Source organism: Lissotriton helveticus, chromosome 8 (assembly GCF_964261635.1).
Source record: "Lissotriton helveticus chromosome 8, aLisHel1.1, whole genome shotgun sequence".
NCBI classification, from domain to species: Eukaryota; Metazoa; Chordata; class Amphibia; order Caudata; family Salamandridae; genus Lissotriton; species Lissotriton helveticus.
Window position 1 is genome coordinate 1358514005 of NC_136069.1, and position 26839 is coordinate 1358540843.

Genomic DNA, 26839 nt, shown 5'->3' on the forward strand with positions numbered 1-26839 from the left:
AAGGATGCCTCCTTTACAGACCCCCTGGGTCGAAGGCCCGTTTTCACGATACAGTTGGTAGCTTCTTAGAGGAAGCCCTGTGTGCCAACTCTTACACCGTTCTGGGTGATTTTAATTTTCATTTAGAAGAAACCATTGATGCCGACACTATGGCCTTAGCTGATGTGATGTCTGCGGCGGGTCTGATCCAGTCGGTAGTAGGGCCTACCCATCAGGCTGGCCATACACTAGACGGGATATTTTCCAGCAATCCCGATCTGTCATTCTCAAATGCTGAACCTCTGCCCTGGACTGACCATCGAGTGGTGCTGCTCTCCATCCTCAGCCCACGGATGAAGTCGTCTCTGGGTAAGGGGCAAGCAAGTAGGATATGTAGGGCGTGGAAAAATATCGACGGGACTGCTTTGGAGGAGCTGCTCCTGGCCTCCGGCCCGGCCCTGCCGGCGGACGTAGATACAGCCACCGCAAAGTATACGGAGTGGATTAATGGGGCCTGTCACAAGTTGGCCCCTCCTAAGAGATGTAGACCCACCAGGCTGGTTCCATCAGCTCCCTGGTATACTGATGCGCTTAGAGAGGCCAAAGCGGTTTGCAAAAAATTAGAACGGTCTGGCGAGCTAATTATTCTGAGACTGACAAAGAGAGACTGAAAATGTGTCAAAGGGCCTACAAAGATAATATTAGAAAAGCCAAGAGTGTCTACTTCACGGAGCGTATTGAGAATGCCAAAAACTCATCTAAGGAACTTTTTGAGACAGTGGCTAGTCTGGCTTCTCCTAAATCCGTGACTGTGCCACCTAATATAGAACTTTGCGAATCACTAGCAAGTTTTTTTCTTAGCAAAGTTCATTTGATCTTTACCTCTCTTGAACCTTTGGTGGCCCAAAGTCTTTTAGAGATGCCCCACGGGAATAGTCAGGTTGGACCCTCGGGAGCTAAATTCTTGACCTTTGAGCCAGTCGGGACAGATGAGGTATTGAAACTTCCGTTGGCCACTAAATCGGGCTCACCCCAGGACCCCTGCCCGACCGCAATTGCAAACCTAGCAGCAGTCCCTATTGCGGACCACTTGGCCAGCATTTACAGTCTAATGTTTGAGAGAGGGGAGTTCCCTAAACTATGGAAGCGGGCCTCAATTCACCCACTTCTTAAAAAACCCTCCCTTGAAATTGCAGATCCCAACAGCTACAGGCCAATTTCCAGGTTGCCACTACCAGCTAAAATGGTTGAGAAAATCATGAACTCCCAGCTCTGTTCTTTCCTGCGTAACTCCAAGGGCCTGGATCCAGCTCAGCATGGGTTCAGGGAGGGTCACAGCACCGAGACCGCCCTTATAAAATCTATAGAGGCGGTCCGGAAGGTACTTGATGAAGGTGGCCAGGCAGTGCTGATCCTTTTGGACCTGTCGGCAGCCTTCGACACGGGTGGATCGATTGGAGGGCTGCGGGGTCCAGGGTCAAGCACTTAATATCCTGAAAGCCTTTTTAACAGACCGGGTACAAGTGGTGGCGATGGGGGAGTTCAAATCAAGACCTTTCCAACTCCCAGGGGGGGTCCCGCAGGGCTCCTCCCTAAGCCCCACTTTATTTAACATCTATGTATCATCCCTTGCCCCGGTGATCAGATCCTTTGGATTTGAGCTAACATCTTTCGCGGACGACACCCAGATTGTGGTCTCGGTGCTCCCGGGGACAGAGGTGGGTGTGGCAGGCAGGTTTCAGGACTGTATGTCAGCAGTCAGTTCCTGGATGGCTAAAAGCTGTTTAAAACTTAACTCCTCCAAGACTGAGGTGCTCATCTTTGGGTCAAATACCAGTCTTTGGGGCCCCAGCTGGTGGCCTACTGACATGGGACCGCCACCTTGCCCGGCCTCGAAGGTGAAGAATCTTGGTGTCATTATTGACAACCAACTCTCCTTCAAACCCCAAGTCAAGGCACTGAGCTCCTCCATACATTGGACCCTGAAAATTATTAGGAAGGTCCTTCCCTTCCTACCAGAGGGAAGCAGAAAGACGGTGGTGACAGCTCTAGTACTTTCACGCATTGACTACTGCAATAGTCTCCTCCTCGAGGCACAACAGGGTGTGCTCAACAAACTTCAGGTCCTACAGAATGCGGCCGCCCGCCTCATTGGGGGACTGCCCAAGTTTCCCTCGGTTACCAAGGAGCTGGAGAAGCTGCACTGGCTCCCGGTGCGGAAGCGGATTCTGTTCAAGGCCCTCTGTATAGTCTATAAGGCACTACATGGTCTTGGTCCTCAGTTTCTTCAGGACCGCTTTCAATGGAACAGACCAGGTAGACAACTTAGGTCGGCCAGTCTAGGGCTGGTTAAAACGACCCGGATCAGGAAGGTGCGTTGGGACGGAAGGAGTTTTTTTAGGGGAGTAGAGGTGGTATGGAATTCCCTCCCTCTTTCCCTTAAACAGAACGAGAATCTGCTGGCATTCAGAAGGGATCTAAAAACATGGCTCTTTTCCCTCTAGGTCCTGAAAATTTTTTCCCTAGGGATTATCACTTCAGCGCAAGGACACCGACTGGTAATAGCGCGCTTTATAAGTGTTATAATAAATAAATAAATAGTGTTTGAAAGGTTTCAATACTCCAACCATCATCTTATTATGTTTGCTGTGTTCAACCCTAAGTGACCAAGGGTTTGCCCAAACATGGGACCTGTGTTTGCTATCCCACTGGATTCAAGCTAGCCTGGCTGATGAGGGGTGATTCGCTGAAATCGGTCCCAGGATGCTTGTTTGTGGTCCAGGGAGGAGTGGTCCCATGGGGAGGCAGCTCAAGACCCATTTGCATATGGTTGATTACACACTAGAATTGCATGGCCAATCAAAAAAAAGAATGGATTTAACCCAGATCTGTGACTGGGGTGAATGTTTGATTTGTGCAGCATTCCATTGTTCATTTGTTCTTTTTCCAGTATTGCCCTTAGTGAGAAGGGTATGTCCAGACGTGGGTCCCAAGCTCACTATGCCACCAGATTCAAGCTAGCCTGGCTGATGAGGTGTGATACCCTGAAACTGGTCCCAGGAGGCTTGTTCCTGGTCTGGGGAAGACCAGGCCTGGAAGTTCGGGCTGAACTGTTTTCATGGGGATCAGAGTCAAGGTCAATTTGCATATGGCTGGGTGCACACTAGAATGGCAATGCCAGCAAAAAGCAATGAACTTTACCCAGATCCGTGGCTGGTTGTGAATGTTTGATTTATTCAGCATTTCGTCCATAATATGTTCTTTTTGCATTTGCTGCCCTAAGTTGGATGGATATGCCCAGACGTGGTTCCTGTGCTTGCTATTCTATCGAATTCAGGCTAGTCCTGCTGTTGAGAGGTGATACCCTGAAACCGGTCCCAGTATGCTTGTTTCTTGTCCAGGGAGGATGTGGCCTGGCAGTCCAGACTGAACTGTTCCCATGGGGAGCAGGGTCAAGACTTATTTGCGGACAGCTGGGTCCAAACTGCAATAGTATGGCGAGCAAAAAAACAATGGGTTTAACCCAGATCGGTGACTGGGGGTGAATGTTTGATTTGTGCAGTATTCCATTAATCATCTGTTGTTTTTGCTATGTCTGTACATACACAACGTTTGCATGCCTCTGTGTCAAAACCTACTTTGGCAAAGCATGTTCTCCATTTCTCTTTTGTCCTACTTATTTCCCTTAGCATGAGAAACCGTTTTCTGTCTCTCATATGTTTCTCTTCAGCTGCCTGTTAAATTTCTGATGACTTGGGAATAGTCAGATGTTAGTTTCTGCCCCAATGAAACGTTATAATTTCACCAGAATTATCATATCTGCTGGTTTTTAAAGGAAAATAGTCTCCATCCCCACAGCTGCTCTAATTAATAACACTTTAATTAATGTGCTCCCTCTTTAATGCTTTAATAAACTCCTCTAATATAACCGTATCGACAACCTTTTTGTCGTACCATATTAACCACGAAAACCCTCCTGGATTGTTAATTACTACAATATATTTTCAAGTATAAAAATATATCCATGAAGTCTTGTAATTATACGAATGAATTTCAGAGAGGATTCAAGGATCAGTACACGGATAAGGATGGCTCAATAGCTCTCTAGTTTCCACATGGGAACCTACAATTCTACTCATTATGAGATTGTGACAGGACCGCTGAGGTGATGCAGTGTGCAGTTGGGGCTCCTTTTCCGGCGTTCTGTACTCCTGATACACCATTTAATTATTGAATAAAAAAGCAGCCTTGGACTGTTTATGATTATGGTGTAGCATGACATTCATGCCACTAGGGTCCACTAAATGCTGGAACTGGCTGATGAAGATAAACTTTTCAGCAGAAAAAAATATTCCTGATATAATGAGGTGCCTGGTGACTGAAAACCAGAATGGATCCCACATTAAGTCTTTTACCATTTAACCTTCTGGCAGTCCTTGATTAGACAGTCTTGCAAAGATTTCTATTGCCCATTTAAACGGATATCCTAGTAAAAAGGGGATGATAGGATTTCTGTATTGTTTATTTAGCGATCTTTCCACACCTCTTTGTTTATAGTGATTCCCACCAGGTCTGGTACTGGTCAAGCCCAGCATTAACATTCGAGGAAATGATATTCTTTTTCATTAAAACAATGTGAACTACTTTTAAACAATAAACAAAATCTTGTTCTTATCACTCCATGTTATGATATACAGTAGCAATGCTATGATATACAGTAGCAATGCTACCCCGTCTCCCATATCATGTCAACTAATTCAATCATAAAAACGAGTTTAATACTTCTATAGTGTGAAAAGATATATACCAAGAAATCTCTATTCTATATTATGAACAAATATGAATCTTGGACTCGGTTAATATGTTAATGTATTATAATGTATATACACACACATATCTATGTGCAAATATGTGTGTGTGTGTATATATATTTATATATGTTTAAAGGTAAAGTAAAGTTTAATATTTTATTTACACATTTTAAATAGTTATCTGTGAACTAATATCTTCCAATGTATGTGTAGAAAAACGTTCCTTCGATGTAAAGAATCCCAATTCACTGCCTGTGATGTAAGAGTCCTGATTATAACCTGACACTTAAAGGTAGGACACCTTCAGAGCAAGTTTAATCTAGTAGAATTTATTGTTCAATTTTTGTGACACATGGTTTGAATCAGTTCAGCTCTAGGAATGGGCAAACGTTTACAAAGCAAGATGAAAGGTTGATCAGTTCATGCCCTCCCATGATGATCAAAGGGTGAGTCAATCCTTTGAAAAATGTCTTTAAACTATGATTGAAAAAATAGTTTGCAGTGATAGGGGAATACGAGCTCCCCTAGGAAAAGGTGTCTCCCTCATGTTCAATGTTATTGCTTGGCCTTCCATTTGAATAAATGTTGGTCTTTGATAGACTACACGATAGGAAATAAATGTGTCTTTCTTCTCAGGGCAATGTTAAGTGGCTCAGCTGCCGTATGTTGGTTTAACATTAGAAGGACTCTAGGAAGATCGTACTACTCAAGATTAGCACCAAATATGGACTCAAGCTTGGACAATTCACCCAGTATCCCACCCCAGTTATTTTTGGATTGATCCCTGGGATATTTAACAAATCTACATAAATGCAGATCATAGAATTCTTTATGTCATTACTGGAGGAACTTTATCAAGGTTTAAGTAATTGCAACTCTTATATGGGATTTCAGCAAAGAGTCCGAAAGAGGACACAATCCATTTGACTATTGAAGAGGAACTGCTAGAGGACTTGAAGGAGATACTGTCAATACCAAGTTAGGTTGCAGGATGGTATAGAAGACTATGACAAGCAGCAGACGAGACAATGCTTCTGGTGGAGCAGCTATGTCTCGAATACTTGCGAATGCCTGTCAGCAAAGATTTATGTCAGCTATCTATAAACATGTTGCACTCCACCATCACCTCTTCTGTAACCAGAAGAAATAATGTCTTTACTCTTCACAGGATTTATTGGACACTGAAAGGTTGAGAAATGTGGGTGAAGGGTTGAGGTTCCATGTCCTATGTGTGACTAACCAAATGATGAAGACTTACATACGTTTTGTAAATGCCCAAATTTGAGCCCTTACTGTAATGGCATGAGTAACATTGTCATCCTCAATGTTAACACAGGATATAGGAGTATGCCCCATTTGGGATTTTTTTTTCTTCAGTAAGGGGCATCCTACAAATGGAAAAATGCTTACTTTTTATTTCTTATGTTGTGGGTTAGGAAACAAAAAGTGGGTATCCACTTCAGCTCCCATGGCATCAGAATGGTATCTCTGATAACATCATTTAATTAAATAAAAAAACAATTACATTTGTGGTCCGTTTTCAAGAATGACTTGCTCAGTTGATGCTGAGAAATTCTAATATTCCTTCCCTCATAAATGTTGTATTGAAAAGGAAGATAAACTCGCTAAGAACTATTCAGATGAGTAGCATATTTCAATACTTTCTATACGTCCTCAACTGTATTTTGAACTAGATTATTAAATGTGATAAGAGGATTAAAAAACAAAATGTAACACATAAACACCACCTTACAACACGGTAAACATAATTGCTTGATTCAAGGCCCCCACTAGACATAATTAATCTAAGGGTGGATCGCAAAACCTTTTTGAGTGGTGCCATTTCATGTCCTTGCTGATAGATTAAAGCAGGACTAGGTGTGAGCTTTTTTATCATTGCTTTAGGAGGGTCAGGTTTCTGAATTCTGAAGAGAGTAATGTGTGACAATGTTTGTTCGTGTTTGTAGTGTGGCATTGTGTTGTCTTGGTGTGTGTTGTGTTCTGTTGTTTTTGTGCTGCTGTGTTTTGTGCTGAATTGTTGCAAAGTGATGTTGCTATGTTGTATTGTGTTTGTGCTGTATTATGGTTTGAATTTTTTGTTGTGATTTGTCGTATTATAACTTGATTCTTTTGTTATGTTGCCCATTGTATGTTACTGAGTTGTTCTCTAGTGTATTTTAGACATGTCAACTAAGGCTGATTTATGTCCAGAACAAAGAAGTACATTCATTTAATCTTCCCATAACAAACAACCGTTTACCACTGTGTATGTTGGTAACAAAGCAGTACTCTGCTCCTCAGCCATTAAAAACTCAAATCAGCCCAAAATAGTGGCAGAGACTGGACTTAAATTAACAATGTATGTGCTATTCCCTCCTATGTGTACCCCAGATTTAGTGTTACTGTTACGTTTGCAACGTATGTCATAGTTACGCAATATATTTTGTTTGGGCAACGTAAAAGGTTCGTATGTGCCGCGAATTGAGTGGGCTAAAAGGAAACATTAATGAATTGACACTGCCCCAAGTGTCTTAAAGAGCTCAAAGTGTAAAATAGTAGCCCCTCTGAAGCAGAGCTATTGAAGAGGGGACTTGGTGAAAGCCTCTTCTGGAAGGTTCCATAGAATCGAAATCGTGAAAGATTTTAAGATTGTGAGACAGACGTAACTTCAGAAATATGTGTTTCAGAGCCCAAACTGTTTAGCAATTCAGTTACGTTGGAAATGCAAATACAATACAATATCTGTACTGTGTTACATTCATAAATGCTTGCCCCACTCTGTAATCCAGAGCGTAAGAGAATGGGATTTGTCAGGTTAATGTTAACCTTGACATTTTATCGTCAATTGAAGTGCACATACGTCAGCGAGAAAATATAAAACATTTCGGGAAATCTATATTAGCAAATGCCAATCTGAAATACAAAATTCATGTTTCCTCCAGTTAAGAAATATAGTGCCACGTTAAATCTTTATAACACCAGGACCTATAACCACAAGTGTTTCTGCAGATGAGAAGGCTTTTTGAATGCATTTGCATTTTTGTCATAGCTTTCTTTTTTCTTCTAGTCGTTAAGCTAATTGATCTTATTTCAATCTGTAAACTGAGACAATATGTTCCCATGACCCTCGGGTACCAACCCTGCCTGCCTGCTCTCAGCAGTGTCTGTTCTGTTCACATTCAAATCAATAATAACTGCAACGAAATACCTTCAGTGTTCTCCTGTAACTTTCTGTAATATCCGCTCTAAGGATGCAACTGAAGAATTTGCATCGTTCACTTGAATTACAATTGCATTTCTATAGTGCTTCAACTCTCTTACAAGTCGCAGAAGCACCTTTAGTTGATGTGTAAGCACTATAATACATATTAGAACATTAATAAAAGCTCAGTAACTTGAGTTTACCTATTCTGAAACGCGAACATTTGAAAATATTTGTCAGCTGCATTTCACAACAGATAGGCTAGAATTCCTTTATTTTTATTTCAACAATGTGCAAACATTTGCTGATTCTTCAAGAGGCAGGCTGCAAAGGGACTTATTTAAAAGTGTGTGCTGGTTCAAAACAGTAACACTGTGAAGCGATGCAGTGGGATGAGACCCACCATTCGCCAGATGTGTTTGCTGCCATCAGAGCCATATGCCAAATTATTAACGAGATGACTTACTGGGAATCTAGCTAGAATCCGTTCTCAGCAGTGCTTATAACTTGGACCAGAGTCTAATGATGGTATAATGTGGAAAATAACACAGCTCCCGCTGTTTACTTCCATGCAGCGTAACCCGCTGCATGATTCTGTCATCATAAAATATTGAATCTGTGGACGACTGCGTCCATGGTGGTCTGCAGAATGTGTAGCACCGAGGGGTACACAAATCTGTACAAAATCAAAACAATGTATATACATGCATATTATTACATTTCAGAATAAAATTAAAACATCAGACGTATTGTTACAATTCTGTATAGTTACAAAATTGAAATTCAAACATATTTTACAATTCTTCATAAATTCAAAATTTTGACATACAAATTTATTTTTGCAATACTATATACAAATCAAACTATTAACATCCATATATTTAGTTGCAAAGTGCAACTCTGGAGGAAAGAGTTCCATTTGTAGTAGAGGAGGCTGCGAGCAGCAGGGGAGCATTGTGGATGGTCATCGCTGTAGTGTGAAGAGCCGGTCATGCGTCTCAGATAATCGTTGCTGGAGCTTCGCGTTGGCAGTCACTGCAGGCTGTTGTTGTTGTACTGCAGAACACTCACTGCCTGTCATAACTGGTGGTCACTGTTACACAAATGGTCTGGTTCCCTGAAGCTGTGCATTGCTGGCGGACACTAGTGACAGAGTCTCCACATGAAGGGGCACGTTTGTGGTCATGAAGAGCCCAAAACGTAATGATTTTATCATTCATTCCAGGAGGAGGTCAACTGATTCCAGCCAAGGGTTCAGGACCTGAGGAGTCACCTCTTGGGGATTAGGAACCCACTCCAGCAGAGGCCAGCAGGGCTCTGAAAGATCCATTTCCAGGTCAGGTGCAACTGGGCAATTGCAGGGAGGCCTCTGGAGCATGCTGTGTCCCTGTAACTCAAACAGGAGGTCAGCCAACTGACCCTCGGAGCCACTGTGGTTAGCCTGAGATGAAGAGGGCAGGTTCAGTCTTCCTTCTCAGACAGCAAGCCAGTACTCGAGCAGCAGGACAGTTTTCTGGTAACAGCAGGGAAGCCCTCTAGGGGCAAGGCAGTAACCGATCTAGGAGCACAATATAGAGTTGTTCTGCAGGCCCAATATTTTTACCTGGTACCGGCCTTTGTGTATGGGGGAACACCCTGTCTTACACCCTGTCTTACCCCCATATCTGGTTCTGAAAAGTTCTTCCCTTCACCTGTCAAGGCTCCAAGAAATCTGGGGTGACAAAAGGTGAGTCTCAGGTTCCTTTTGTTTGTTGGAGGCAAACCCTTTGAAGTGTGAGTGGGGCAGGGGACAACTATATACCAAGTCATTCTGTCAGGATGGCCCACCTGCCACTATCTTGTCCCCTTTTGTGTCACTGTTGGTAAGAAATACACAAAGCCTAAGAGCAGAGCCATTCACTGTCATGTGCTCCCTGATACTGGCAGAAGGCACAAATGGTTAGGACAAGTAAATGCCAAATTTCTTTACGTGTCAGAATTGTGACTTCAAATCCGACTACATCAATAAAGAGGATTTTAAATTACAATTCATTTGAGTGTAAACACCATATCCCTATATGCTCCCAATCAAATGTTTTCACTTATTAAACATAAAAAGGAAACTCAGTGTTAGTCAATGTGATAGATAGTCCTTCAAATTGTAAACGACAAAGTTGTTTTTCACTGCCAGGACATGCAAAACTTAAGAACCCATGCCCTACTTTTTAAATAAAATGCACCCCGCCTTATGAGCCTTTGGGCCTACCTTAGGGGTGACATGTGTATAAAAAATAGGGATTCAATCTGACAAAATGTTTATTTTGCTAGGTAGAAATGGTAGTTTAAAACTGCACTGCAGGATGCAGTGGCAGGCCTGAGACATGTTTTAAAAGGTTATTTTAGTGGGTGGCACAAATAGTGCTTCTGTACAGTAACATTCAATTTACAAGCCCTGGGAATATATTTCACCATTTAAAAGGGACATATATGTAAATTAAACGTTTCAATCAGGTGTAGGCCAATTGTACCATGTTTTTAGGGAGAGAGCACAAGGACTTTACCTCTGGTTAGCAGGAAAACACTCAATAGAGTCTTAATGCCAACACATATGGGATCAGGAACAGAATGCAAAAATCTGGGGGAGGTCCGGCAAAAACGGCTATGCAAAACATTGAAGAACAGGAAAAGGGAATCCATTGTTAATACATGGTTTATGAGAATCTATACTCCCCAATAGCTATTGGATTTTGCCAAAGGTACTCAGAGTTCCTCTTAGCGTGGTTATGACATGGTACTCACTCACAACATATTCAAAAAGTATGGATCCTTGCCGCAAATTAAATGTGGAAGTTGTTAATGTTTATTGTTTGCCTTCCTGGGTTACTATGTGATTTTAAAATAATAGGAGATTTATACCTAAATTTTCTGCAATTGAGAGAGTAAAACAAGGATGCATATTTGCCCCTTAGTTTATTTTATTTTATTTTATTTTGCGATTTCTAAAGCGCCTGGTGACCCGTAGGCATCCCCGCGCTATTCAACCTGTGAGGATACAGAGGGGGGTAGGGGGGGTGCTTTATTTGGGGAAAAGGAGGGTTTTAAGTTTCCTGCGGAACACCATGTGGGAGGGTTCCAGGCGAAGACTGAGAGGGAGTGAGTTCCACGCTGTGGAGGCTTTGACCGAGAAGCGGCGACCGCCGGTGCGGGCCTTCCTAAATTTAGGCACCGTAGCAAGGTGTTCGGCGTCGGAGCGAAGGGGTCTTGAGGCTTTGTAAGGGGTGACCATGTGTTTAAGCGCAGCAGGGCCAACTCCGTTGATGAGTTTGTGGGAGGTACATAGGGCCTTGAACTGTACTCTCTGGCGGACTGGCAGCCAGTGTAGGGCTTTGAGGGCAGACTTGGCCGACGCTCTGGGGGGAAGGTTCATAATGAGCCTGGCCGCCGCGTTCTGGGTACGTTGGAGTTTGGCCAAGGTGTATTCAGGGGCCCCCAGATATATGGCATTGCTGTAATCGAGCCGAGCCAAGACCAGACCCTGGACAAGTAATTTCCTGGATGGAATGGGAAGAAGGGGTAAGATCTTACGTACGGACCGCAGAAGACCGAAGCAGGCGCCTGCTGTCTTGGCTGCCTGCGTTTTCATGGTAAGGTCAGGTTCCAGCCAAACTCCTAGTGTCTTGATTTCCTTTCTAGGAGAGGGGATTTCGCCGAAGGTGTCGGGCCAAGATGTAGGTGGAAAGGTCGTCCATTTATTGCCCAGGAGCATGATCTCGGTCTTTGCGCCGTTCAGCTTCAAGGCCGAGTCACACATCCAGGTATGGATGTCCTGGAGACAGTGCAGCAGGCTGTCAGGATGGTTATCCAGGTGAGACAGGGATACAACAAGTTGGGTATCGTCAGCGTAATTAATTATTTTTATACCGTAAGGGGCCACTACGTCTTCCAGGGGAGCCATATAGACATTAAACAGGGTGGGGCTGAGCGACGACCCCTGGGGAACTCCATTCTTCAGTGGGAGAGGTTCTGACCGGGAGTTGCCGTCCCACACCTGGAAGGATCGATGAGAAAGAAAGGATTCGATCCATGCTCGCGCCGTACCCACAATACCTGCCTTGGCCAGGCGGTGTAGAAGGACACGATGATCCACCGTATCAAAGGCGGCGCTAAGGTCCAGGAGGATCACTGCCACTGATCCCCCTGAGTCTAGGATACACCTTGCCTCCTCGATGACGGAGAGGAGTGCGGTGTCCGTGCCATGGCCAGGTCGAAACCCAGTTTGGGATTGGCGCAGGATATTGTTTGTCTCGAGAAACTGGGATAGTTGCGAGTTGACTAGTTTTTCAGCCATCTTACTGATACAAGGGAGCAGTGAGATCGGTCTGTAATTGGACATGTCGTCCGGGTTCAGTTGGGGCTTTTTCAGTAAAGCCTTCACAACTGCGTTCTTCCAGTTTGAGGGTACCGTTCCACCAGCAAGGGAAGAGTTGATAAGGTCCTTGATGATTGGGGCTATGGTGGAGGACACCTTTTTTAAGAGTCTAGCCGGGGCTGGGTCAAGGGGGGAGCCGCTTTTCATTTTCTCTAGCGCGGACGTCACCTCGGTGAGGGAAACTGCCCTGAAAGTCTCCAGCTGTGGGCTGTTGTTTTCGTCCGCCGTAGCCAGGATGGGAGGGGGGCTGACGGTGGGAAGGGAGTCCAGTATCCGCAGAATTTTAGACTCGAAGTAATTAGCCAGATCCTTGCTTCTGTCGGGGGGGGGGAGTGAGGGGGGGTGCTGTTGGGATATTTAGTAGTTCTTTAACTATCTGAAAGGATTCTTTGGCTGAATTGGTCGCGGTTGTTAACTAATCTCTGTTTGTTGCATTTACAAACTCAGCACTGTTGGGGTAAGAATCACTCCCCATTGCTAGCAGTATTCCTGGTAGCTGGATTATAAACTAGAGATGACACAGGGTTGTCCCTGATGTGATTGAAGTGGAGAATATATCTATCATCTAAATACTCTGTAACCAAAGCATGATAGTTAATTATGCAAAACCTAGATGTACTGATTTTCTGACTTGTAGGGATTAAAAATGATTCTGCTATAGTGGGACGTGTATTCAAGGTGAACTGCTGAACATCTACAAAGCATATTGGCCTTCTCTGTGTTGCAGTGCTTAGATGGGAGAATCAATCTGACAAAGTAATAACTATGATGAAGGATGTGTTGAAATGTTTAGTTAGTGCAGGAGGGGCTATGTAAGAGTTACAACTTGACCCTATAAGTGATTGTGGCATTAGCTATAGGTACCTACCTGCACCTACAGATAACCCACATTCTTAAATTCAGGTACTCAATATTCAATCTATATTTAAACTCCTCATTTATTGGAATTCGTTTATAAAGACACACTGGAATTTTTACAGATGGGTAAAAATAGACAGGCTTATTTTACCGACACCCAATAAAGCTTTCATTTCTATGAATTGCAGAATATAGGCCACATAACCTGAGTTAGAGTGTAACATTGTAGGCTAGTGGCTACACTCACATCTCTCCCTTCACTAAAAGTTAATTGACACACATCTCATAGAGGGTTTCAGGTCACTTTATATATTTAACTCCTTTACACCAGGAGACATTCATTATACGCTTAAGACCAGGTGTTATGAAAGTGCTTTAGAAAGACAAATAAATATATAAAAATCAGGATCACTACAGGCACACAAACATTTTATTCTTGCCATGTGACAGAAAGATGTGGAATAATGAACAGATAATGCGTTGCTCTAGCCGCTTTGTGAAAAAATATTGAAAGCAATATTAATAAGAAATATGTAAAATTTTTAGTGGCTTTAGCCCCTATCAGGACATATTGAGAGGCTCAACCAGTGGTGAGGATCTGGGGCAACTTCTCACTGCAGTTCTATGTAGGAAGGAGGCAGCATTTGCATCAATTCCTTCCCTGACCCTGATGGACAAAAAAGGCATGTGTAGATAACCCTTTGTAAACCTGAGGCTTGGTAAATGGGCCATCTTTGTGTGCAGTCCCACCAAAAGGGCACTCTACGTTCCTTGGATTTATATGAGGTCTTAATTTCAAGCTGGCAAAACTATGAGATTAACTGGTGTTGAAATGTAAAGCCAATAGCAAGAGCAGATCATGGGCCTTGGGTTCCTTGGTAAGCAATGCATATTACTCCAAATCCAGTGGGTTCAATGATCCAACAAAATTATTTTTTAGAAACTGTTAAAAGGGATGGTCTAAATCCACATCCACAAAGAAGGATGAGAAGGTGCCTACCACGTTGACTCCTTAAAAGTGAGAGTGGACCACCTACCTTATCCTTGCAACTCCCCTTTCAAAACTACTCTCTTTGCTGAACCCTTTGCTTTTGCCACTTTTGACCCTTGAGAATAAGCAAGTTGGTTTCAAGGTCAAAAGGAAGACCTTGCCTCTTGTACATTAAGGACCCTCGATATTGCCTGTGAACGGAGATTACACCATAGTCATTCTTCTAAGACTGAATAACTCGATAACAGTAAACTTCTAAAGCTTAATACTTCGAGTATCTAAAGGTACTGCTCGGTAGCATGCTTGGCAGCATTCAAGACCATACGACTGGGAAACCCTGTCTGGGATGCCAAGTGCTGCATAAATCCAATTAACATAACATAACAGAGAAAGGGGGTGGGCATTACTTCTTGGTATATATATGACCTAAATCATACAACAAGCAGTAGCTGTTGACTCATCTGAACATGAAAATAGAACTTCAATAGATAAATGCTAAATAGATGTTCATGTTGGATGAAGTGTGTTGCTTAAACCTACTGTAAACATGTTTTATTGGTATTTAGTATTTCGTTTTTGTGACACAGACCTATATAGAATCTTTGACTAAAATAGTCAAATCAAATGTCATTTGATCTTCTGTTTGTTCCTTTTTCTTTACAGAAAACAAAAGATGCGTTTGCAACTAATTGATTGTCAAAAACTGTGCGCACAGGCAACAATTAAAAATGGAAATATGCTCTTCATTAGAAAACCATATAATTGATTGGTTTCCCAGGAATGGAGGGGAATCTTCTCGTAGGTATTGTCAGAAGTAGGCTGTTAAACGTTCGTGCCGAACACAGGTGCAATTCACTTGGGATGTAATTAACGTACCTCAATAGGTAGGACCTACTTGTAAAATGAAGGATATTATGACTGAAGCCGGGTCAGAGTTGGGTGATTCCAATTTAATTTGATGAAAGTTTGTTGCAAGTTTCGCACGGCAGTGGGCTTAGACTAAAGCTACCGTCGAGTTATCAGGTGAATAAATCTAAGAATGGGGTAAAAAAAGGCACCAAGACCTTTTTTTTTTTTTGTTGGAAACAGCCTAAGTGTGCAAAAGGCAGAGGCTACTTCTTGGTATATAGTGTTTGCCAATCTGACATTAGTAATAATATGGATCTTTAACATCTTAGCAGCAGGGAAGAGGGCAGGATCTCTTTGAGGGTGAGCTACACGGTATAGGTAAGGGATTAGAGGTGGCTGACAGATGGCAGGAAACCTCCATTTAGGCTTGGCAGTGTTACAGGGCAGTCCAGACTCAATAACACGAAACCATCAAATCAGCAAATAAAATGAAGCTTACAGCAATACCATGGAACTGTGATGAGCCAACAAGTCAGAGGTCTTAGGCAAAATGTGAGACTGCTGAAACCAGTGACAGAGCATAGAAGGCAGTGGCGGCTGGCAACTATGGGGAGGGGTGCGAGCAAAAATATTATTACAAAAAAAAAGCTTACCTAAAGCCGAACACGAAGTCTTCTGCACCTGACGTCTTATTTCTCCGACTGCAGCTGGGCCGACAAGAAACTCCGTTGACCAATCCTGGTGCTGCTCTCATGCAGCATGAGAGCAGCACCCTGCTTGGAGGCAGCGGCCTCACTCGGCACTCCACAGCGCTCTGGAGGCCTGGACTTACTCTAACCCTGATGCCTTAAGACACCTGGGGCCTCATTTATGAAGACCTGCGCCACCGATGCGTCACTTTTTCCCATGTTAAAAGAGACGCACCGGCGGCGCAAGGCCTTCATAAATAAGGCCCCTGGTTTAGAGCTGTTTAAAGTGTGCATGTGTGGCTGGACATCGCAAGGCCGCCGGGCAAAAAGACATGCACACTTTAAACGGTGCATTTACAGCCCTCTCTGCTGATGTCACTCAGCAGGCCCCACTCCACCCTGACGCTTTGTTCGAACGGTGGAGGAAAAATAAAATGGTAATAAATTAACATATTATTTTTCTCTCTGGGGCAATTTAAGGGGCGCAACACTCCGCCCCTCCAACGGTTGAAGGCTCTTTCTGGCCTGGTACAGTCAGAGAAGAACTGAACTTTGACCCAGGAGAGAAAGAATCCGGAAGTATTGCTATGTAGAAGAACCTAATGCCAGGATGTGAAATGATCCACTTAGAAGTAAAGGTTTCCAACAACCATTTGCCTCATAATCAGCTTGTATTACATTTCCGCACTTAATATTGAAAACTGTTTTTCAATGTACTGATTGCCACACCACACCACACCCTCGTTTACATACGTTGAAGCTTGCCTTTCCAAACACATTTCCATATACTTATAAATGTGTTGCACTCACAAGACTGGCTTCAGACAGCTGCAACACTTCACCCTCCACTGCAAGAAAGTGCACACCTCTGTATTCCAGGGCGCTCACAATCCATATGCACAAATGCACTGCAGATATTTTTTCATCAAAGCCTCAGGGCCGTGTCCCAAAAAATTAATTTAAGCATTTAAATTATGGCGATACACTTACTAAATCCTTTGGCAACATTTCATTAAACGAGGATCTCATTTAGTATTAATGAAAACGTCATCGGCATTAGCCGGCATTAGGGCAGCTGTTCCATATGCATCCTGCACTTTTAACTAACGCTTTGCAGCGGAAGCCTCTGATCTCGCGGAGGCTCCACGCCGAGAAAACATAAAAGACAAATGCAAAAACTGCCTTTTTACCATAAACGGACCCATGCGGATTTCCCAGGAGATACCGACTCAAGATGTTATTAACAAATACGTAAAGACGAGGAAATGTCTGAAACTCGAAAGCATCAAACGTGGAGACAGAGAAAAGAAGATAAGGCGTGTCGGGTCACCAACATCCAAAGCGAAGCAGCGGTTTAAATGTCAAGCAATTAAGAAACCTAAAAATCATGCAGAGTTTAAAAGAAATATTTACATGTATTATTAATGCGTGCGGAATTCATTTTCTTAAGCTTTCATGTACGTAGTTGGAAATGGGCTACTTAACATAATTGTGGCTGTGGATATAAAAAAGAAACATGATACTTAATATTCTATTGAACAGCACCATTGTGAAAACTAAAGTCTTGTGTAAGATAACTGTTTTAATTTCAATTTGTTTATTATTTATTTTGAGTATTTGTGAAGTGCGACCTTCTTCAGGCACCAATATGATGCTGGAAAAGGCAGTTAGACCATGGGGAGGATTGGTTAGTGTGCATGTTTACAATGGACACTTAGGGCCTGATTTAGATATCAATGGGTTACTGTGTCACGACGGAAAAAGGATATTCCCTCCGCCGAAATCTAAATCCCTTAGGGCCTCATTTATCAAGCCCCTTGCGCACCGAAAACGTCCCTTTTTCTGACGTTCCATGGCGCAGGCGTGTACTCCTTATTTACAAGGCGATAGTAAGCCACTTTTTTTGGCTTAACCCTGCCTTGTAAATATTGTTCCCTTTAACGCAGTTTTTTGCGGTTAAGGAGTGTTGCTCGGGGCATTCCTAACAACATCCATGGCTTTTTCACACTGCCCCAGATTCACGAGAAATTGCAACTCTGAGGCAGCGCTAAAAACGTAGGCCTCCCCAGGAGATGTGTAAGGGAGGCACAACGAGTAGAAATATCTTCATTTCTCCTCGTTTTTAATTTTTCTATGTGTGCTGCATTCTGTAGCACAGATTGAAAGAGGAAAACACCCTTTGCGACTGTTTTTGTGCAGGAAGGTTTCCCTTCCTGCACAAAAATATTCATCCCTGCAAGGCAGACACCCTTGCACCATGGTGCAATGGTGCCTGCATTGGCTCACAGCGGCTCATTATGTGCCGGCGTAGGGGAAAAGGACAGGAACGCAACGTATCTGATAGATTAGGCGCATTCCTGCCCTTTTCTTTTGCAGTAGGGCAGGAAAGCCTACAGTGCAGCCCTAGGGCAAAACCTAATAAATGAGGTCAATAATATCCTATGAGGTTTAGAATTTGGTGGACGGGATATCCTTCACCATTGTGATGAAGTAACTTGTCCGCCGATAACTAAATTAGGCCCTAAGACAAGGTGGATGAAAGGATGGTTAGTGGTCAACAGCAAATCAAGGTGAGCCCCTGCGGCCAATTGAACCACACGGTTTATGGTACATCGGACAGCTATGGAAGCCAATATCTGATTATTACAAAGCTTTTAATATTTCATGTTAGCAAAATGACCCCTCTGCAAGGTTGGACTGGGATATGGGGCAATCAGGCAGTGGCTGATGGGCTGGTCCGATAGGTCAGTGTGTCAGCCACGTTTTTTAGCATTTTGCCTGCCTGTTGTATGGCCAGGTGGGCCAATTTGTACTGTTGATAACCCTGATGTTACCACAGATTTTCAAACAACAAAAATGCATGCATGATTCATTAATGAGGGCCACTTTTATTTTGTTGCCTGGACCTATTTTGTCAAAGTCCGACCCTGCCCCCCTGCACACTTGTTGTCCTGCGGGATGCTATACTGATATAATTAAACGTGACATTGCTGATCATGAGCATACTTTTCGAAACTGTGTGCCGCTCTAGACATTTAGAAGTATTCTAGAAATAAGTCAGGTTTCCCGACAATTAAGTTTCTGTTTTCATTGTAGCTAACAAGGTAATGTCGAGAAACACTTGTGAGCTGATTTGCCCTAAGCCTAGGGCGATCTTTTGAGACTAGCAACAGAAAGCTGCAGGCAGCTGCAGGTGAGAACAAAACCGTCCACTTCTGAGCTTATGAAGGGTCTGGAAGAAGGATGAGTCAGCAAGGGTAGCTGTCTCTTCCTGTTGTAGTGTAGAGTAGGGTTACAGGTAAGTATCTGGAGTATCAAAAACTGTACACATCTCTCGCTCTTTCATAATCCCCTCTGCCCAAACATGTGGGCCAGCTGATGGGAACCATCATTGGCCAGCTTCAAATTGCCAACTACCCAAAAATTAGTGTACCACTACACTGTGTGTAGCACCGAGTTTAGCGCAATAGTGGGTCAAATAACCATTTCATGTCTGTTCGGTTTACTCATTAACCCTAATAAGGATATTGTTAGTGAAAGTGATTTATTTGGAATGTCAAGGTACGGTTACTGAACCCTTCTGAATACAACTGCAGTATCATCAAACCCAAAGCTTTAGTTTTTCTGTGCCTTTGCTCTTCGCATTAGGATGGCTGTTTGTTAATCTCTATATTTTTATCCAATTATTTGCAGCTAATCACATGCCCATCTCTATAGTGGGGGTGCAAGACTAGCCACATCTGTAGTGGCACAAATGCTGCAGCAAGCTGTGGTGTCCTCAATCTCCTGTATGCCTTCTGCACCACTGCTTAGCATATCAGAAGATCACATTTTCATGATTCAGTCTGGAGATTTGCAAATTGGAATCCAAATGTAACAGCTGGTATCCAGTTCTTCAACACAGGGTTCAAAGCAGAAACAAATTCTCCCCTTCCAAATAAACTCTGAAATAAGTTGTAGTCCCCAAGTTGCTCTGCAGACTTATTATTGCACTTCCTATGTATCTGTGAACTTCTGTGCATTATCATAATTTGCTGGGCCCGGCCTAAGTATCTTCATGCCATTGGCCAGGTACTGGCATGCTCACAGGCTTCCATTTTCTGTTGTTGACTCTATTTTCCATGTTTTCTCGCTTGTTTACTCTACATCTTAATTATACACTACTCATATCTTGCTGGGCCCGTGTAATACATGGTAATCTGCGTTGCTAACCATGCTGGAATATTCCACAGCCTAATGTTGACTGGGGCTTGTTCAGTGTGATTTGTATACGTTATGTCAATGCTGCCTATGTTTCAGTTATTCTGTATAGGACTTGTTACACTAAGTTTACAGCTTAGAGCAATTGTCAAGGTCTGGTCCACTCTCTATAAAACCTCAAATAAATAAATGAAGACTCAAATTAAGCAAATGATTAGCTGAGATTCATTACTTTAAGCCACTATTGTCACAGTCGAGATTTCATTCTGCAGCCTAGAACTGATGTGCAATCTAACCGCTGACAACACAATGAACTCAACTAACAATGAAACTGATTATCTTTTGAGCCAAGCGGTGATCATAGTTGATAGGTACATACAGAAAAGCGTAACAACATTTACAAGATGATCTGGAATAAACTTCGAAACAGCATTTGGAGGATAGCAAATCCAGTCTGTTCACTAGTTTGAAGGGGAACGATATACATATAGTAAAGCTGGATGGAACTTTATAGTTTGTCACTAAATTAATATGTCAATCTACAATAAGATCCCTATACCTGGGACGATTAATACATTTGACTGACATGAGTACACATCACTCAGGTTGTGTTTTTTTAAAACATACCAGAGTAGACCCCCTGCTATATATCGCAGTGGGGTATGGATTCTCTAATGTCTTATTGTCCCCATAATCTACTGTTCCGAAAGGGTTACTGAGTTCTCAACTCAAACAATATCCAAAAAAATATCCAAAAAATGCCTGCCTTCTTTTCTGGCAGTACATACACCCACACTCAACCACATGTGCACTTAACTGAGAAAAAATGTGTGGTGGAAAGGAAGGCACCTCACGGGCGAACAACCCTCGGGGATATTGGCAGATGTTACCAACTCAATGCCCCTTTCTCATCATCGGTTGCCTTCCAATCCCAAACGAAAACAAATTTGTTACAACACATAAAATGAAATGCGTGTGAAAGGTGCTACACAAAGAGTTTTACAACAATAACTCAAGAATGTGACCAAAAGGACAGAGTGACATAAAATCAGCAGACACACCCACTCAATTACTTTATTCTTCGTATTAGTGTGAACTGATGAATTAAAAAAGAGGTTGGTAGCTTAATATCGCCTACCAGTACCTGATACCGACATGTTTCACTGCCCCAATAATTTCGGCAGATTCATCAGGGTATTCAACACTCGGTCACTGCACCAATTTTAGAACATCTTTTTTGGACACTGTTGACACTGTCGTCTTGCGAGTTGAGCCATGTCAGAAACTCCCCTAGAGATTCTTCAGTGCCTGCCCAGATGCAGAGCACATCGTCTATATATCTCTTCCAGAGGCAAATGTGCCGCTGGAAGGGGTTGGTATCAGGATAGACGATGTGCTCCTCAAATCTACCCACATAGATGCATGCCAAGCTGGGGGCCATAGTGGCCCCCATAGATGTTCCAGAGGTTTGAAGGCACTGAAGAATCTCTAGGGGAGTTTCTGACATGGCTCAACTCGCAAGACGAGAGCCTGAAGTTTACGTGGACTTATAGCCGCACAAGTGCTATTTATCTGGACCTGGATATTGAGTCTGGCCTGGATGGTGGACTGAATACCAGGGTGCACCAAAAGCTCACCGACAGGAATTCACTTCTTATGTACAATTCGTACCACCCTAGAGCCCTCCGCGACAACCTTCCAGTGGGCCAATTCCTTAGATACAGGAGGAATTGCTCCAGTACGGGTGGGTTTCTGGAGCAATCAGATGACCTGACAAAGAAACTTGTGCAGCGCAGATATCCCAGCAAAGTTGTTAAGAACGCTAGAAAAAGGGCACTAAATACACCTCGGAGTGCCCTATTAGAACATACAAATAAAGAGAGAAGAGACTGCCTGCTGGTGGTTATGACATTTGACCCCATGGCAACCAAAATCAGGCAGTCCATCAGAAAACACTGGAACTTGCTATCCACGAAAGACTTTCATATGCCACCACCCAGATTTGCTTTCAAGAGGGCAGGTAACCTAAAAGACCAACTAGTTCACACCCGCACCCCGGTGCCACAAAAGAAAGATCTGACTACTTTACCTAAGGGACACTATCCCTGTGGGACATGTTCGGTCTGCCCCCTAACTAAGAAGAGCAATAGTGTAACCTTGAGTACAGGGAAGGTGTGGTTTTTTAACCACTTTAGCAACTGTAACACCACGAATGTGGTATATAGACTGCTATGTTGCTGTGGCCTCCAGTACATTGGGCTAACTACGAGAAAAATCAAGGTGCGCATTCAGGAACACCTCAGCACGATCAGGGCGGGTAAACTGACTACTAAGTTGGTACAACACTGCCACAAAGAGAAACATGATTTCACATGGACTGTGCTAGAGGTAGTAAAAGGAAATCCACAGAATATGGAAACAGCGTTGCTTAGTAAGGAAGCAAGATGGATATACAAAGAGCGTAGTGACAGCGTTGGCCTGAACGAAATTATTGAGTGGAACCGAGTTAAGTAGATCTGTAAGGGTTATACAGCTACATGGAGAAGTCAGGATAACACCTTTTCTTCCCCATTCAGTTTAGGTGGGTGCTCCTGTCTGCCCGGCCAGGAATTCTAGGGGCTGCGGAGTGCCTCCCGTGTTTCGTTGGATGTCTTCTGTCTTGAATACACCTGCATGGTATTTTACCACGCTATACAATTCATTAAACTTAATCCAAGAGAGTGGTGTACCCACATGCTTTGATTGGTGAAGCTTGGCTCTATTCTGAATCTTTACCCATTACTCCAGAGTTTTGAACTATAACATCTTAATCACACACTTGGGTTGGGTACGTTCCCAGGGATGACTTGTTGTAAATATACTTGTAAATACACTCCCGTCAGGGTTGCATTCCCCTGCTTGGTTCTGGGCAAGTGACTCCACTTTGAGAGGGCGTTGGGTATTCACTGCTCAGGCTTGTCTTGGTATCGTGCGAATTCATCGGCACACAGACCAGGTTGGGATTATATTGCACACCTTATTACATCATACACTAAATCTCCGCCTGGGTTTCCTTACCGACTACAGTTCTGGGCCAGTTACTTCACTTTGAAATGGCACCACGAGGATATTACTTAGGCTTGTATTGGCAATCATTTGTATGTATATGTACACAGCATATTTCATTACATCATACACTAATTAAGTATGTGGGTTGGTTCACTGCAGGAGGTTGGCGGCACTAGAGCGAAGACTTGGAACCAGTTGGCAAAGTAGGAAGTTGATCCTCGGCACCATTCCAATATGGCGCTCTTGTTCCATCTAGGAATATACCCCTGTGCGCATGCGCGACTCAACACGTGACCGGACATTGCCGGTAACGGCGTAGGGAAAACAAGCTTTAAATACAGACGCCAGTGAACGCCCGGTGTTCCTGGGATGATGTATGGTCCGGGCTCCACGCTGTACGGTGAGGAGTGGGGGTGTAGATAGACGCGTGGAGCAGGGGCGTGGGTGAGGCAGTCACATTCAGTAACGAGTGATTGCCCAAGAAATTGAGTAGTTAAGCGATGGGCACTGCACTTCGGAGTACCGCGCCCCCGTTTTTGTAAATGAAACTTTGATGATATTATGCATTTGGTGTTATGAGTCAAGAATTTTACCGCATATTTCCGGGAAGCTGCGCTCTACCGGTGGATAACATCCGGTGATTGTTGCCTCTTGCCCCTTGTCCTAATACGAATGCATATCAAATGATATAAATGAACGCTGCCGCACTATTTTGAATTTTTATTCAAAAAGTGGGTGTTTTCATAAAAACTTTTTTTGTTCACTCCTCATAGATTGATATTTCAATCGACTTTAAACGAATCGGAGTGTGATTCGGTCAGCCGGTATGAGATGCCCATGCTGGCCTGGGGTAATTATAAATATATTTGTAACCATTACTCATTTGTGGAAACCTGATTATTCAGATTGACTACAGGGTGTGTCTCTGGTTTTTATTTGTGTCTCAACTCAACAGTGTCCAAAAAAGATGTTCTAAAATTGGTGCAGTGACCGAATGTTGAATACCCTGATGAATCTGCCGAAATTATTGGGGCAGTGAAACATGTCGGTATCAGGTACTGGTAGGCGATATTAAGCTACCAACCTCTTTTTTAATTCATCAGTTCACACTAATACGAAGAATAAAGTAATTGAGTGGGTGTGTCTGCTGATTTTATGTCACTCTGTCCTTTTGGTCACATTCTTGAGTTATTGTTGTAAAACTCTTTGTGTAGCACCTTTCACATGCATTTCATTTTATGTGTTGTAACAAATTTGTTTTCGTTTGGGATTGGAAGGCAACCGATGATGAGAAAGGGGCATTGAGTTGGTAACATCTGCCAATATCCCCGAGGGTTGTTCGCCCGTGAGGTGCCTTCCTTTCCACCACACATTTTTTCTCAGTTAAGTGCACATGTGGTTGAGTGTGGGTGTATGTACTGCCAGAAAAGAAGGCAGGCATTTTTTGGATATTTTTTTGGATATTGTTTGAGTTGAGAACTCAGTAACCCTTTCGGAACAGTAGATTATGGGGACAATAAGACATTAGAGAATCCATACCCCACTGCGATATATAGCAGGGGGTCTACTCTGGTATGTTTTAAAAAAACACAACCTGAGTGATGTGTACTCATGTCAGTCAAATGTATTAATCGTCCCAGGTATAGGGATCTTATTGTAGATTGATTGCTTAGAGTGGAGGGCGATCCCTTGCATACCTTTCCGTTCCCTCTTGGCTCCTTTTTGTTATTGCGCGTATTGCACTAAATTAATATGTGTCAAAACAAATAAAAGTGGAGAAATGTCAACCTAAGTATTGGCAAAGCTAATAGGTCTTGTCTTTAATAGGCGGGTGGCAAAGTATTGGCTATGTTAATGCTTTTTATTGTAGCGTTTATACATAGACATTGGCCATGTATGTTTAGTAAAATATAAAAAAAGAGCTAAATTGGCTGCTGTGCATCAACATAAATTCATTCTGAGCATTACCTGTGACATACATGGACGCTTATATTGTGACACAGGATAACTGACACAAGATCATGGTAAATAATATTGTTGACAAAAAATGTTGGCCAAAATATCGTTAACCACAATATTGTGCTCCTATGCTTCTAATGGTATTTACAGAAATATCGGAAACAATATATATATAATTTACGCTAATATCATCTAAAATGATACAAAAATATCGATTTGTATTATAGAGTTTAAAGTAGTAAATGTTGAAAATTTTCATATATACATTAAATATAATATATATTAAATACATTCTAATATTTTATACTGTATATACATATATACTTATATAAACACACACACACATATATATATAGTATTAATGATGTTATACTATATACAGTGTAACATCATTAATAAAAGAGTTATATTGCATTATTTACATTTTTTTAAATATTTTAGGTGTATTAGTATGAAGACATACATATACATTGCATAGTCATTAATGTAACATTTTTTTTTTAAATTATAGTGAAAAATTAACATTATTATTATGTTTCACTATATACACAAATATACACTACATACACAATAAAACCAAACACATATGAACAATTCATTATATATATATATATATATATACTTTTTTTTTTTTTTTACAAATTGGAGACTCATTTTAAAGCAAATCCAAAATGTTACAAACCTCTAGCTGTATAATTAATATATAGCATGCACACATTCAATGGTAAAAAAGACAAAGAGAATTTCACACAATAGCACTGTTTGATAGGAGTGATGAAGTCTTTGCTCTATTCATTAACATTTTTCCTCATTTTATACCAAAATAAAAAGTATGCCAGAGTGCCAGAACACATTTTAAATACTACGATATTGATGTGGATCTTTTTATACAGACAAAAACACTCTCGTATTAGTCTTGCTTTGTCTACGCTATGAGGTGAACCCCTGTAGTGTACAGTGGAGTTCAGAGAGCTTGCAAGTCCTTTGGAGATCTATGAATGCAAAAGAAAAATCTAGATTTGCAATCTGTTCATGCATTATTCAAGACCATGCAGAGATACCTCGTTTTGTAGGCACATTATAAAGGTAAGTAATGTGAAACATTTTTTCAAATTGCATTCGAGACTACCTGTGCCTTCTAGACCCTTACTCAAATTAAATAGCCAAAATATCAGCTATATTGGTAATAACTGAAAAGTGAGCTACATTTTAAAATAGAAAAGTGTTCAAACAAATGCAAAATCTTTGTTTTTTATCACTTACAGTGAATTTCAAGGACTTCCATTGCTATCTGAGGTGTGGAGTTTAGAGATTCGTGGTCTACTCTGCAACTCACAACTGCGCCGTCATCTCGACGATCACCCCGATAATCGACAGTACTACTGACACTGAATGTTTTTCCATTGATGTCACCCTCTTTGTAATAATGGACATCTGTAGGGAAGATAAAAGAAAAATTGGCACATTTGTAAGCAATTACTAGTGAGACAACCAAGTATGTGATGTTCTATCGAAAAGTGTCTTATTTAGAAAATAGAATATCCCAATAATTGACAGACTGAATACAACATGTTAGTGGTACCTATGCAATTGTCTACCCTACATAACATGCATGACATAACATGCATATGGATCTGTGAACAGGGTCAGCTCTAGGGTAGTGCAACTGGTGCAGACACTCCTGGCGCTGAGCACCAGGGCTCTGCATTTAGATATAACGGAGGTTTAAAAAGCACCTGCTGCAGAGTTCCTTGTGTTCAGAGGTTTTCAGGCAACAATAAAAATGTTAACATAACTCTGGTGATCAATTTTACTGTTGTGCAGAGATTGGAGTTTTGAGTAGTG

General features: G+C 42.3%; 1 protein-coding gene across 2 annotated transcripts in view; it reads right to left on the minus strand.

Moving 5' to 3' along the window:
* The window catches only part of CADM2 (cell adhesion molecule 2), a 1787353-nt gene that overhangs the window by 363695 nt on the left and 1396819 nt on the right, over positions 1 to 26839 (minus strand). For both annotated transcript variants that reach the window (XM_078658341.1, XM_078658340.1), the window contains exon 5: positions 26258 to 26428. In XM_078658341.1, the coding sequence (XP_078514467.1) occupies positions 26258 to 26428 (171 nt within the window). The remainder of the gene's footprint in view (positions 1 to 26257; positions 26429 to 26839) is intronic.